At 44.5% G+C, this 12106-nt stretch overlaps 1 protein-coding gene across 2 annotated transcripts in view; it reads right to left on the minus strand.

The window, feature by feature from the left end:
- AP3D1 (adaptor related protein complex 3 subunit delta 1) overlaps positions 1-12106 on the minus strand; it is a 68880-nt gene that overhangs the window by 5797 nt on the left and 50977 nt on the right. Inside the window, exons 18-27 of one of the 2 annotated variants that reach the window (XM_065422012.1) lie at positions 11114-11185; positions 9232-9307; positions 8109-8308; positions 7326-7399; positions 4516-4693; positions 3501-3563; positions 2600-2692; positions 1962-2111; positions 659-706; positions 78-267 (exon numbers count right to left, since the gene is read on the minus strand). In XM_065422012.1, coding sequence (XP_065278084.1) covers positions 78-267; positions 659-706; positions 1962-2111; positions 2600-2692; positions 3501-3563; positions 4516-4693; positions 7326-7399; positions 8109-8308; positions 9232-9307; positions 11114-11185 — 1144 coding nt within the window. The remainder of the gene's footprint in view (positions 1-77; positions 268-658; positions 707-1961; positions 2112-2599; positions 2693-3500; positions 3564-4515; positions 4694-7325; positions 7400-8108; positions 8309-9231; positions 9308-11113; positions 11186-12106) is intronic. The other variant, XM_065422011.1, reaches the window with a different exon arrangement.

Here is a 12106-nt window from a genome sequence, read left to right on the forward strand (position 1 = left end):
GTTAGTTCTTCCCACGTGAGGGCAGTGTGGGACTAGACATACTGAGCCCCACAGACAGAGCTGTAGTCTGGCCATACCAGGGGGCAGCTGGAATGGCACAGGTATCCCATCATGTACCGACGACCCTTCTGGCCGCAGCATTTTAGCGTTGAGAGAGTCCAGGACGTTTAATTCCATGCTTTTCAGGAAGCTAGTACTCTTGTTTTCAAAGATCACGGAGACAGTGACTTGACTATCATTCTGGAGGTTTCCTTGAATGTCGTACGTCTGTGAATGAAGAAGTCACAGGGAAGCTTTAGAAGCTGCCGACAGTACACGTGGACAGGCTTCAGACAGCAGTGGATTGAACACAATTTGGGGATTACACACATCACTACTGCTGGTGAGCTTTGAGGCTTCATTTAACTGCACTGCAGGACATTCAAGCAGTAGGATTTACCCAGACTTTTGTCCTGATAACTAAAGGGCCAGGGATGGATCTTGCTATGGACATCTGCCTGGTAGTTTCTAGCTACTGGAATTGGGATGGTTCTCTGGTTAAATGCGGCTTATGCAAAACCGTTGCATCAGTACGTTGTCCCAGGGCTATTTCTCAAAAGTGCTCAGAAAATGCAAGAGGGAGGGAAGTTAGAGAGACACTAACAACTGAGTTACTCACCATTTTAACGTATGAATTTTCAGCAAGAAGGCAGTAACTGGACATAGGCTGAAAAACAAGCAGGAAGTTATATAAAAAGCCATGTGTCTGAAAGAGAACTCAGCTCTACAAAGCAAGCAGACCTCCCTCCCAGGCACAATTCTGAACAGAGGGGCATTTGCTTGCACTTAACTGTAACAGCTCTGCCAGAGTGCGAGAATATCTAAGTTCAAGTTCGAGTGTCAACAGCAGCCAGCTATTGGAGGCAGCACAGAAACCTCTGTTTACATTTAAGGGTCTCCCAATACGAAGAAATTGATTGATTCCCTTGAACAAGGGAATAGGCTTAAATCAAAGCCCGAGGCCTTGTCTGGGCTTGCAGTGGCATGCAGGGTGTATAGCTAAATGTCACAGTGAAAGGTGCCTGGTAGGGGAGCCAGCAGTGAGCTGCTGGAGCCTTTCCTTGCTGCCTGCTGTGTCAGAGTCTTTCCCTGTGGCAGTGGGACACTAAAAATAGCAGTGTAGACATGAGAGGCACTGTCTGGGCATTAGAGAGCCACGTAGGGTATACAGGGATCTGGTGTGTATGTATTCTACTCACCTAAGCAGTGCCTCACTGTCTACACTGTTATTTATACCTGTGCTGTCTGGGTGTGCAATGTCTGAACTTTATACGCTGCTGTGAGTGTAGACCTACCCCGAGAGGCAAAGCAAATCAAGAGCTCCTAGGGATCATGTTTGAAGAGGCAGAAATAGTAGTTGAAATAGGAGACATGCCCAAAGGGAAGCCACCTACCATGGGCTCACTGATTAACTCAACCAGCTCAGCAAAAGCCCCTCAAAAAGAGTGCTTAATGCAGTCATTGTTGGCAACCAGCCCTAGAAATCGCAGCTTCATATCCACATGCCTCTGAGCAATCCTGAACACCAAGGTTTTCAAGCCTAGTTTTTCTCTCCATTTCCAATGTGAAGTGAGTTCTCCAAGCAGCAAATGGGAAACGTTTGCTTAGTTGAAACATTCTCTAACTCCGAGGAGGAAAGGACATTCGGCTCGAACAGTGCATGGGCATCGTTCTGTGGACAGCTGGCTGGTCACATGATGGCTCCTCCTCACTTTGCAGGAAGACAGCTAAATACACTAAATCCTCTCCTAATTAATTATCCATAGAAGCAAATTCTGTAGTTGCCTTAAGGTCATTTGATGGGAGGGTCTATAAGACATGCTAAGATGCTGGGGAAATAGGTACAAGTGCGGCTCTGGTATAATGTAGCAAACACACCTCCCCCTCCACCCTAAAGATGCCAGAGCTGCACAGCTCCTCACCGGTAGCGGTTCATCATCTAGCGTTCCATTCTGTACTGACTCTGCTGGTTCTTCCTCACCGTGATGATGCTTCTTCTTGGATTTCTTTTTGTCCTTGGATTTCTCCTCCTTCTCCTTCTTGTGCTTTTTCTTCCTATGCTTGGAGGATTTCTACCATGCAACAGAAACAAGCGTCAGCAATGTGCTCTTAAAAACGAAGAGTTTCCCTAGTAGTAATACTTCCAACTCTAGGCTCCTGCTCTACACCTCAGTAATAATCCTGTTCTGGGTTCCCAGTGTGTCACTGCTGCCTGCCTCCAAGTTGCAAATGCTTCAAACCCAAGGCAGTGTTTTACAAGCAGAGGTCTGAATCTGTTACATTGGAACATATGGCCATGGATAGAAGCTCAGTGTTGAACATGGTCAGTTAATTGCCCCTTTGCTACGAGGCATAACCTAGCCTCTACCTATTAGGGGTTCAGAGATCCCTAGGGGCAAGTTATCCTATCACTGTCTACAGCAAAGCTACTTACACCTTCCTCTGAAGCAGTCGTACTGGTCATTGTTGGTAGCAGGATACTGGAGCAGTGGTTTGATCCAGTCTGGCAGTACTTATGTTGAGATCACGACCGTTTGGGGTCAATTCTTTAACCACTCACCTTTCCTTCGTCGTTGTCCTCTTCTTGCTCTTCCTTCTTTGCGTCTTCATTCTCCTCAGGTTCAGCTAGGACAGTGCTCCCCTCAGGCTCACTCTGGACAGGAAGCAATCAGAAGGGCTATGACACTAACTGAATGTAGATAACGCAAACAATTAAGTCCTGGGTAGAATGCAGCAATTATTGCTGTACTATCTTAGAGCTATCAGAGGGGTAGCCGTGTTAGTCTGGATCTGTAAAAAGCAACAAAGAGTCCTGTGGCACCTTATAGACTAACGGATGTATTGGAGCATAAGCTTTCGTGGGTGAATAGCCACTTCGTCGGACGCTTTTTATCTTAGAGCTGTTATTAAAGGTCTGCTAACGTGTTTGTTTCAGGGGTTTAGGACTTGGGACAAGACACACAAGAAAACTGTTTTGTTTTGTTACTGCTAAACTCTGGGGGATCTAGACATGCCATGAACACTGCAATATCCCTAAAGAATGGGATGCAGTGAGGAAGGCATGTAACCCACCTTCAAAACCCAGGTTTCCTTGATCTGCATGTTTCCAGACACTCTCAGCTCATTAAGTTAGTCTGAAGGGGTTAGCGACATGCTGTATACAATGCAGGTAGCTGACTCAGCATACCCCTTTATTTCCATGCATTTACAGGTGCTTTTCAAACCCACGGATCTCCCTCTGTAGTTGGGCTTGAAGCCTCACCCTACAGAGCAACTGTTAATTAGACGGGACTAATTTCCACTGCCTTATAGCAAAGGGATCCTGGTAGGACCATCAGAACGAGCTGGAGCCCTCATCTCCCTTCTCTCTTTGCACTAACACTGGAGTTCATTTCAGAGCTTGTAACTGTACTTTCAACCACAAGGAAAAGCTTTTTGGGGGGGCCTACTAACAGACCTACCTGTGTCTGTGTAATGGAGGACGGAGGTGGAGCAGTGGAGAGCCAGAAATCCAAGTCTTCTCCCTGACACACACCAAAGCAAACAAACCTTTACCATTGCGTTAACATTAGTCTGTGGATTTAAGTTTTAACATTTGCATTGTATTGCTCTCACGTACAGCCATACAGCAAGTTGCTTGAAATGGAAGATGCTGCAATATGTGTAGAAATGGGGAGAACAGATGGCTCAGGGCCCTTAAAGCGAGCTCAGGACCCATTTCACCTCTAGCTCACACTTCAAACCTGGCCCTGGTTGGAAGTAACCGCAAGTCTATCATTTGACGGCCCTCATGAAATCAGTTGGTCAAGTCCAGCTTCATAAAGCCACCAGGACAATTAGCTTTAAATAGCATCTTTGTACGCAGTCTGAGCAGAGAGGCTGGGACTAGTCAGTCTGCAGGCTGAAGTACCCTCTTATCTCCACAAGTGGTCTCTCTAGGTCATAGACAAGGGACACTGGCTGCAATGTCTGGGGAAGCTTGTGCCACTGCTGTTCTCAACGTAAACTGGTCTGGGCAGAGACTATTTGAGTCTTCAGTGCAGCAGCCAACAACTGGCCTCAACTTTTGCCAGCAAGAAATTCACTTCATTTTCTAAATACAAAAGTGGGGTTCAAGTGGCCATTTCCCTGCTAAAGCAGCTCACTGCATTGCCATTTCTTCATTAGCTCCGTGTTGGGGAGGAGTTCGGTGTGTTCTGCCAGGGGCGAGTTTTGCAGGCTGCCAAGGCTAAGTAGCTGTTTACTTTTATTTGTGTACTTGTAACTTGTGGCAGGGGCACCTAGGCAGGTGCTGCTTTTATTACTGTAGAAATCCAAGGAAGTGAAACAAAGTAAAAATAATCAGCTGTGTCCCCCCTAGTACCAGCCAAAACTGACCACGGACATGGAAAATACCTGGCCGTATATGGCCTACTGCAGCACGTTTGAAACACAGGACATGTCTTAGATAATTACCTTTTTTCCTTCTTCAGTCACCTTTTTTTCTCTCTCTTTCTTCTTTTCTTTCTCTCGCTCTTTTTCTTTGTGTTTCTTTTCCTTCTTTTTGGGTTTCTTGCTCTTTTTTCCTACTAAGGGAGCTTCTGTGTCTGGCGATTTCAGGTTCTCAGCATTTCTGTGTCTCTGCACAGGCAGCTTCTCACTATCCGCTAAGGGTCTTAACAAAAGATGATTAGTTACCTTCCAGCGAAGGCAGTTTCCCTGTTGCACAGAGCACTTACTAGATTCCCAGACAAGTTTCTCCTCCCCTCCCCCCACACGCCCACGCCACCTCAAGAAAGCTCATACAGAATTCTCCTAGGATCACATACAAAAAATCTCAACTGACCCACACTTCAGAATCCCAATAAAGGCTCATTTATGCAACCACACAGACTGTGCCTCCAGGCATTAGACGTTAGATGAGCTGGCTACTGTGAGCTGTCAGCCCTGGGCTCTTAAACACCCTTAAAAGATAGTGACGCACTTGCAGATTAAATAATGCTTACTGAAGAATTGAAACACACACAGCATTCATTATGTTGCAAACCTATGAAATTATCCTTGAGGAACCAGCGAAGATGTAAAATAGGAGGAAACGTTTGCAATAGAAATGTGACAAGCCAAGCAATGAATTGTATCTTATGAAGTGATAGCCTGGCTCAAACAAATCCCCAGGACAAGGACTCAATGTTTCTTGTATTTGAACCACTGTATAGGATTGCTATGATTGTAAATGGAGTTCTCTTAGCATTACTTAGAAGCAATTTCATTTTGGAAGGTTGTGCTGTGAATCACAAGCCCCAGCATTAAAATTAAAATGAGTTTGCACTCTAAACTGGAACACCCATATCACAACAGAACTGTGCCTAATAGTTTGGCTTTATATTCTATGCCCAGAGTCAAATATAACAGCATCTTCCCGGTTACGGTCATACTAAGGTGAGACAGTTAAGAGAAAGTCCATGGACTCAGACAACCAGTGCCAGCTGATAGTGGGGAGGCAGGGTGAGGGCAGCTGGCTTCTGCAGTGTTACTGAGCATGCTAAATACAAGTCAAGCAGCAAATCGGCGGGGGTGTTTGAGGTGGGGAGGCACTTGACCCCCACATACATCGCCTCTGCATGGACTGTTACATTCAGATGTGTGTTTTTGTTCAATGTTGATTCGCATGTTTGCTGAGCAGCAAGCATAAGATCAGGAAGATTCTGGATGAAGAACTCGACTTGATCTAACTTTACTTCAAACACAGACACTGTAAAACACAACAGGATCATGTCTGATCAAGCAGTCAACAGATCTCAGTCTTAAAACAATTTCATGTGGAGTTGTATGGTGACAGAGGTCACGGCTCAAAGAAAGCCAGTAAGGATGGGGGAGTCTCATTCATAGTTTGGGGGCAATGGTTCTAATACATCCATGATTATGGAGCGGTTCACACTGCTCACTGGTATCAACCAACCTTTCAACGACGACCATCTACTTAGTGAGATACTTTTGCCTGGTAGGCTTCCCTGAAACCAGACTGTGTGTGTCTGTGTCTGTGTCTGTGTCACAGACATAGCAGTGCAAGCACAGGGAGAGAGAGAGAGAGAGAGAGGACAGAGATATGAGAAAACGTGACAGAAGAGCACAATGACTCTGTGTAAATGGAAAGAGCATGAATAGAAATGGTGTGACAGCCCAATGACACCTCCGGGAACACTCCATTTAGAAACAGCTCTGCTTAGTGTTTTCCACACTGGTCGGTTTAGCCTTTGCATGCAACCAGAATCTTTCCTGTTAGGAATTCATTTCCTACTTATTCCTCTTGGAGTCTCTTCTATGATTCTATCTGGAATGGGTTACCTAGGGAGGTGGTGGAATCTCCTTCCTTAGAGGTTTTTAAGGTCAGGCTTGACAAAGCCCTGGCTGGGATGATTTAGTTGGGAATTGGTCCTGCTTTGAGCAGGGGGTTGGACTAGATACCTCCTAAGATCCCTTCCAACCCTGATATTCTATGATTCTATGAGAAAGACGACGACTTCTTAAAGAATTCATCTGTTTCTTCATGAAGTCTGTTCTCCCCCATTTTTTATTGTCCCAAAGGGAAACAGAACAGGCTCTAAACAGAACATCCGTCAACGTTCTGCAGGAGGCATCAGTGGGTCCTAAACCAGCAACTACAATGAATCCAATATCACGATTCTCCAGAACTGCAGAAAAACCTCCCCAGGCGACATTTTATAATTGGCCTCTGATGGTAGCTATTAAATGCCCTTTGGGGGTTTAAGATTTCCAGCAGGGCACATGAGGATCCCAGCATTCTACTGCTCCCAACTCAATGGGCTGGGATAGATTATTGGTCACCTTCCACCAGCCAAAGCATTTTGAAGAGCTACTGGGAAGAGACACAAAGGAAGAGCAACTGCTCAGTATATGTGCAGTTAATAAAAGTGTGACTCTCCCCCTTTCTCATTCCTCCCAGCACCCAAACAGGAATCCAGCCATGCTCTGAACGACTACTAATGGCAGAGCTGATTCACGACATTCCTTGCAGCAGGTCTCGGAAATCCCAGAAGAAAGAAGCTATTGGTATGTGGGGTGGTTTTCCAATGTGCACAGATTAGGCCAGGTGGCAGTCGGCTCAGGGATGGGTAAGGACTGATGGGCTTTGCCAGATTGGCCTTCGCATCTAATGCAAGCAGAACCTAGATCCTACCGTAGGACCTTTAATCACCGTAACCTTTGTAGTCCTGCATTGACCTCCAAGACCTCATGTAATCTGACTAACAGGCAAGAAAACCCACATATCACAGTTTTGTACTTACTTATCCAGATCGATATCAAGTGCCTTATATGGATCGTTGGGATCTTTGTCATCCTCATCACTGGGCAACGCATTCTAATTGGGTGGGGAGGGAAAGAAAAACTGACTGTCCACTGAAGACACAAGCAGAGCACAGTTCCAAAACTAGAACAGTCCCATCCCAAATTCAATCTCACCGGACTGATACAAGTGACAGACCTCCTTACACAGTTAGACATGAGCAGTCACATACATTGTACAATTTAATCCCGCATTCAGGCATTTATCAGATGAATTTAAAGTAGAACAACTATTTTTCATAAACCCTAGTATTTCAGTTACTGATGAATTTGGTTTTGATTGGAACAAAGACTACAGGCACAAGCAGGTACAATTAACTATATTAGCAGAAAGCCTGCTGATTGGGATGCAAGTTAAACTCAGAGTGAAGCAGTGAGGCATTATAAATGAAACAGCTATGTGGGTAGCATTATTTCTACAGCAGACATGTATTGTGGGTTTAATATCAGTCATTTGTTTTTCTATTGGGTCAACTGCAGCCTTTGGTTCTGTGCACCAATAGACTTCCCATCCCTTTAGTGGGCAGGTAAAGGTTTCACTGGGGAAGCAGCATATGTTGCTATTCAACCAGCTTTGCAAAGAGAAGTCAGGACCCCCACATCACAATGACCCAGTGAGGCTGACATTAGAGTCTAATTTTTAATAGGAAATGAGGAACCTTAACATATGCCTTGGTGGGACACAAACAAGTCCCACAGCTCAGACTATCGAGTAAGCAACTGACCTCTGGCATCTCCTCCGTGATGATGTCCACGTGCTGAGCTGGGGCAATGTCCTCATCGCTCTCTGTGTGCAGGGAGTTATGGCGGCGATGTTTGCCTTTCTTCTCTTTTTTCTGTTTTTTCTTTTTCTTGTCTTTCTCTAGCTTCTGTTTATGCCTCCGCTCCTCCTCCAGTTTCACATACTGGTCAGACATGGGCATTCCTGAACACATGGACGCAAGTTGCTCTCAGGTGAGAGTTGCTTACAGGTTGACCGTCGCATTAGAAAGTTAGGAGTTAACACATTTATTTTGCCCCCCGACTTAGACTCCTAAAGGATCAAAGCCCCACGCTACCCTTTCACTTCCCAGCTGTCCACACTGACTTCAATAAAAGCCTCCTCCAACCAACTTCACAGCCCTTTGCAAGCCAGTGGACAAAATTCTGCTCCCATTCTCATCCACAACTGTTGCTGACTTTATTGTGAGTTAGACAGATCACTGAAAGAAGAATCTGGCCTCGAGACTACTCTCAATCAAATGAATATTTGACAGCATTTTTCATATCCTTGGGAAACCCTTCACTAAATCCTAGGAGAACATTAAGGCTGTAAACCTGGTCTGAAAGAAGTCATTCATGCAAGGCAGCTGTGTATTTAGAAATTCTCTACCATGTGCTGCACTTCAGCCATAGATTTTCAGCTCTATATCCGCCTGTCATTCAGAAGCGGCCTACAGCTCCTCAAATTCACTTTATCTCCAACCCATCAGCTCTGATCACAGCCTTTTGTCTCCGATATTAAATCGCAGAGCGTGGACATTCTAAAGAGGAATGTTTCCTGACAGAATATTGGTTTGTTCTCATATTATGCAGTCAGCCTGTGAATTACACCTAACTGTAGGGTTATTTTATTATTTGTCTGAACTTAACACTTAAAGGAAGGCTGGCCTTACAATCCACAGGACAGTGGAAACTATGGTTTTAAGTTTAATGGCACACTCAGAAGTGACAGGCAATGTGGGAACTCGACATGCAAGACCAAAGCTGTTCGCCTATCCTCTAGAACTGAGAGGAAGTTACTACTCTTTTGTTGAATTATTAAATTCTTCATCTCCACTTTGAAATTGGTTTGGTCAATGTGCTTACCTGGAACTTTTAAGGGAACAGAAAGGTCAATCTGGACCACGGGTATATGCTCCACACCTGGGGTGTCTTGGTATTGCTGGGAAAATGGAAGATTTGATACATTAGCATTGACTCTACAATAGGAGAGCATACTGAGTTATTGTCCCTCATTTCAAAGCTTGATTAGGTACATCGGCCTATGCTGATGTTCAACCAAACAAGAAATCAATTCTGATTTATTACATTTTGAGTATCTTCATCAGAAACATTTGAAAATGTCTCCATTATATAGAAATAGTAAATAGAAATAACAGTTTAACCTGTGACATGAACACTTCAAAGGGCAGATTAAATAAGACCGCCTGAAAAACTATTTGGCTCATTGGTGCTAATCAAGTCGCAATAGGTGCATATGAAATGTGATTGTTTTAACATTACTTGTTACAGCCAAGAAAAGCACTGAACTGATGGCGAAAATCACGTGAGGAAGTTTCTATTGCTTACCACCTCAGAGGTAAATACTGAGGTCCAGGACGTGGGAAATGGGGCAATGGAAAGCCCCAGCTCAAGGAGGAGTGGGGGAAAGAAAGAAGAGACTAAAAGAAGGGAGAGGCAACAAATCAATTTAATTAATGCTCCTTTGATGCTTTTGGTCCAGAGAACAGACACATGGCGTGTGCATTCAAGCCAGCCAGTCTGCTGAATTAACTGCTGAAGTTCACTGCTGCTGACCACACCAGGTGCACTCATCTACCTCACCCTTCCTCTACTGCTCACCAAGCTCAGTGTCTGGCAATCTGCCATGTTGCCAAGTGTATTTACTGCATCATTTCAACAGAATGTCCAACTGCCTGCACAGGAATTTTGGGGGGAAGGGGAGGGAGGAAAGGACTTTAGATACAATAAATTATCCTGATCTACAAAGGAAAACGTGTATCCAAATTACAAAACCAGTGGATTCACCTGACTTGTTTTATTTTCAAAAAGAACAGGAGTACTTGTGGCACCTTAGAGACTACTTGTTTTATGTTGTGTTCTTTGCAGCTATTTACTCCACTTTTACTGGCTGCTCTTCAGAGCTGGATTCTAAATTCTAGGCTTTACTTAAGAAGTTAGTAAGATGATTCTCAACTTCTGTCTAAAAGGAACAGCAACAATTACTGCTACAGCAGTTCCCAAACTGCAGCCTGCTGGAGATCCATGGAGCGCTAGCTGCTCACACTGTGCTGACTGCTCCGGCCAGCTGATTCTAGTCGTTTTCGGGCTCTTCAACACAAAGTAGACCTATACATAGCTGGAGACAAGGAGGGGTCAGTCCCAGCTGCCTCTAGACTAGAGACCAGTGCTATATTAAAGCAACCAATTGGAGATGCCCTCAGGAACCAAAGCTACTAGCCGGAGAGTACAGTGATTCAGAAGAGAAGGGGACTTAGCATTTGAGCACTATGCCCACAAAGCAGTGGGAGTAAAGGATCAAGTGGGCAGGGCAGCATGCACACAGCAGGGGAGAAGGGAACCAAACCACAGTAAAGCATGAGAGAAGAGGAGGGAGAGAGGACCAAGTAAACACAAGAAAGGAACAAGAAAGGGGACCAGCCAAGGTGGGAGGGGCAGATCTGGAGACCAAAAGGAGATGGTAATTTAAAAATTGTGCATTAAAGATCACCAGACATTAAATATCGTCCTTATGATACTCTGCCATGGAAGCAATTGCTGCAGTTGCCACAACGATGTTAAGCTGTTAAGAGATCACAAATGGGGGAGAGGAAGTGGTTGGAGTGCTCCCAAAGAGAGGGAAGAGATCCACAAGACAGTTTATTAAGATGCGACTATGAAAGTCTGAGGGTCCTTGTACTGTTACATACACAGACAGCGAGAGAATTTTTTAACAAGCTAGACTTACCTTCTGTGGGGAAGGAGAGCTTTTAATATAAAATGGATTGTTTGCTTGTTCCTGTTTCCGGACTTCTCGGCGCTAAAAAAAGTATTTGTAGTTATAAATTTGAAGATTTTTCTCTGTGTTATTTCCAGACATTACAAAGTGTGTTCTTGCTGCATATTGGTAGCACTGCAAACAACTCTCAAGAGGCTCTAGGAAAATAACGGGGGTCTAAAGCTATCTAGTTCTCAAGTTGTGTAGTTGCAACAGAAACTAGAAAACAGCTGATAGGGAGCACTAACCTAAAAATATCCCTGCCCTCTATTCTTTGGCTTCTCTGCTAGGAGAGATGTAAACTTCCTGAAGGCAACAAGGTTTTGATGTCAGTTGGTTGCTTCTATCCCTATTTTGCAGTTGTGGTGGGAAGAGGGAATTATTCGAGCCTAACAAGTAATTCTTGATCAAAATGGAAAAAGGCCAGAAGCAGGGTGTTATAGGCATGACAGTTCTCAGCTGCATTGCAAATAGGAATTGTTAAGAGTTGGCAAATTCTGGACAGGTTTCAGAGGAGGCACCTTGGCTTCAACTCCTATTTAATCCCTGCATCTTCCTGTGGGACAAATAGCACACGTTGCAGGGATGGGTAGTGTAACAAAGGTATGTGTGTGCTCACACAGTTTTTGTGAAAAACATAGGTAACAAAGCCCAACACAGAACTGCCAATATTGATCATGTCCGCCTCTAACAGACTTCGCACAAGGCGACAAGCCTCAAAGTCAACTGCAAATTGAGGAGGGTTGCCCATCTACAGTAAATAAAACCCACACTCCTATTTCAATTGAATGACCCTCTACTGGGTAGAGTGACCAGGCATTTCCTTCAACGATTTTTTTTTTTTTTTAAAGTCTGTCCATCTTCTTGGCAGAGGTCAGTACAATATATACCTGCAGAGCTTACTGGTTAGATTTTTCAGAAGAGCTCAGCACTCCCAACTTGGGCCAAGTTTGGAAGAGATCT

This window comes from Emys orbicularis, chromosome 24, assembly GCF_028017835.1.
Source record: "Emys orbicularis isolate rEmyOrb1 chromosome 24, rEmyOrb1.hap1, whole genome shotgun sequence".
NCBI lineage: Eukaryota > Metazoa > Chordata > Testudines > Emydidae > Emys > Emys orbicularis.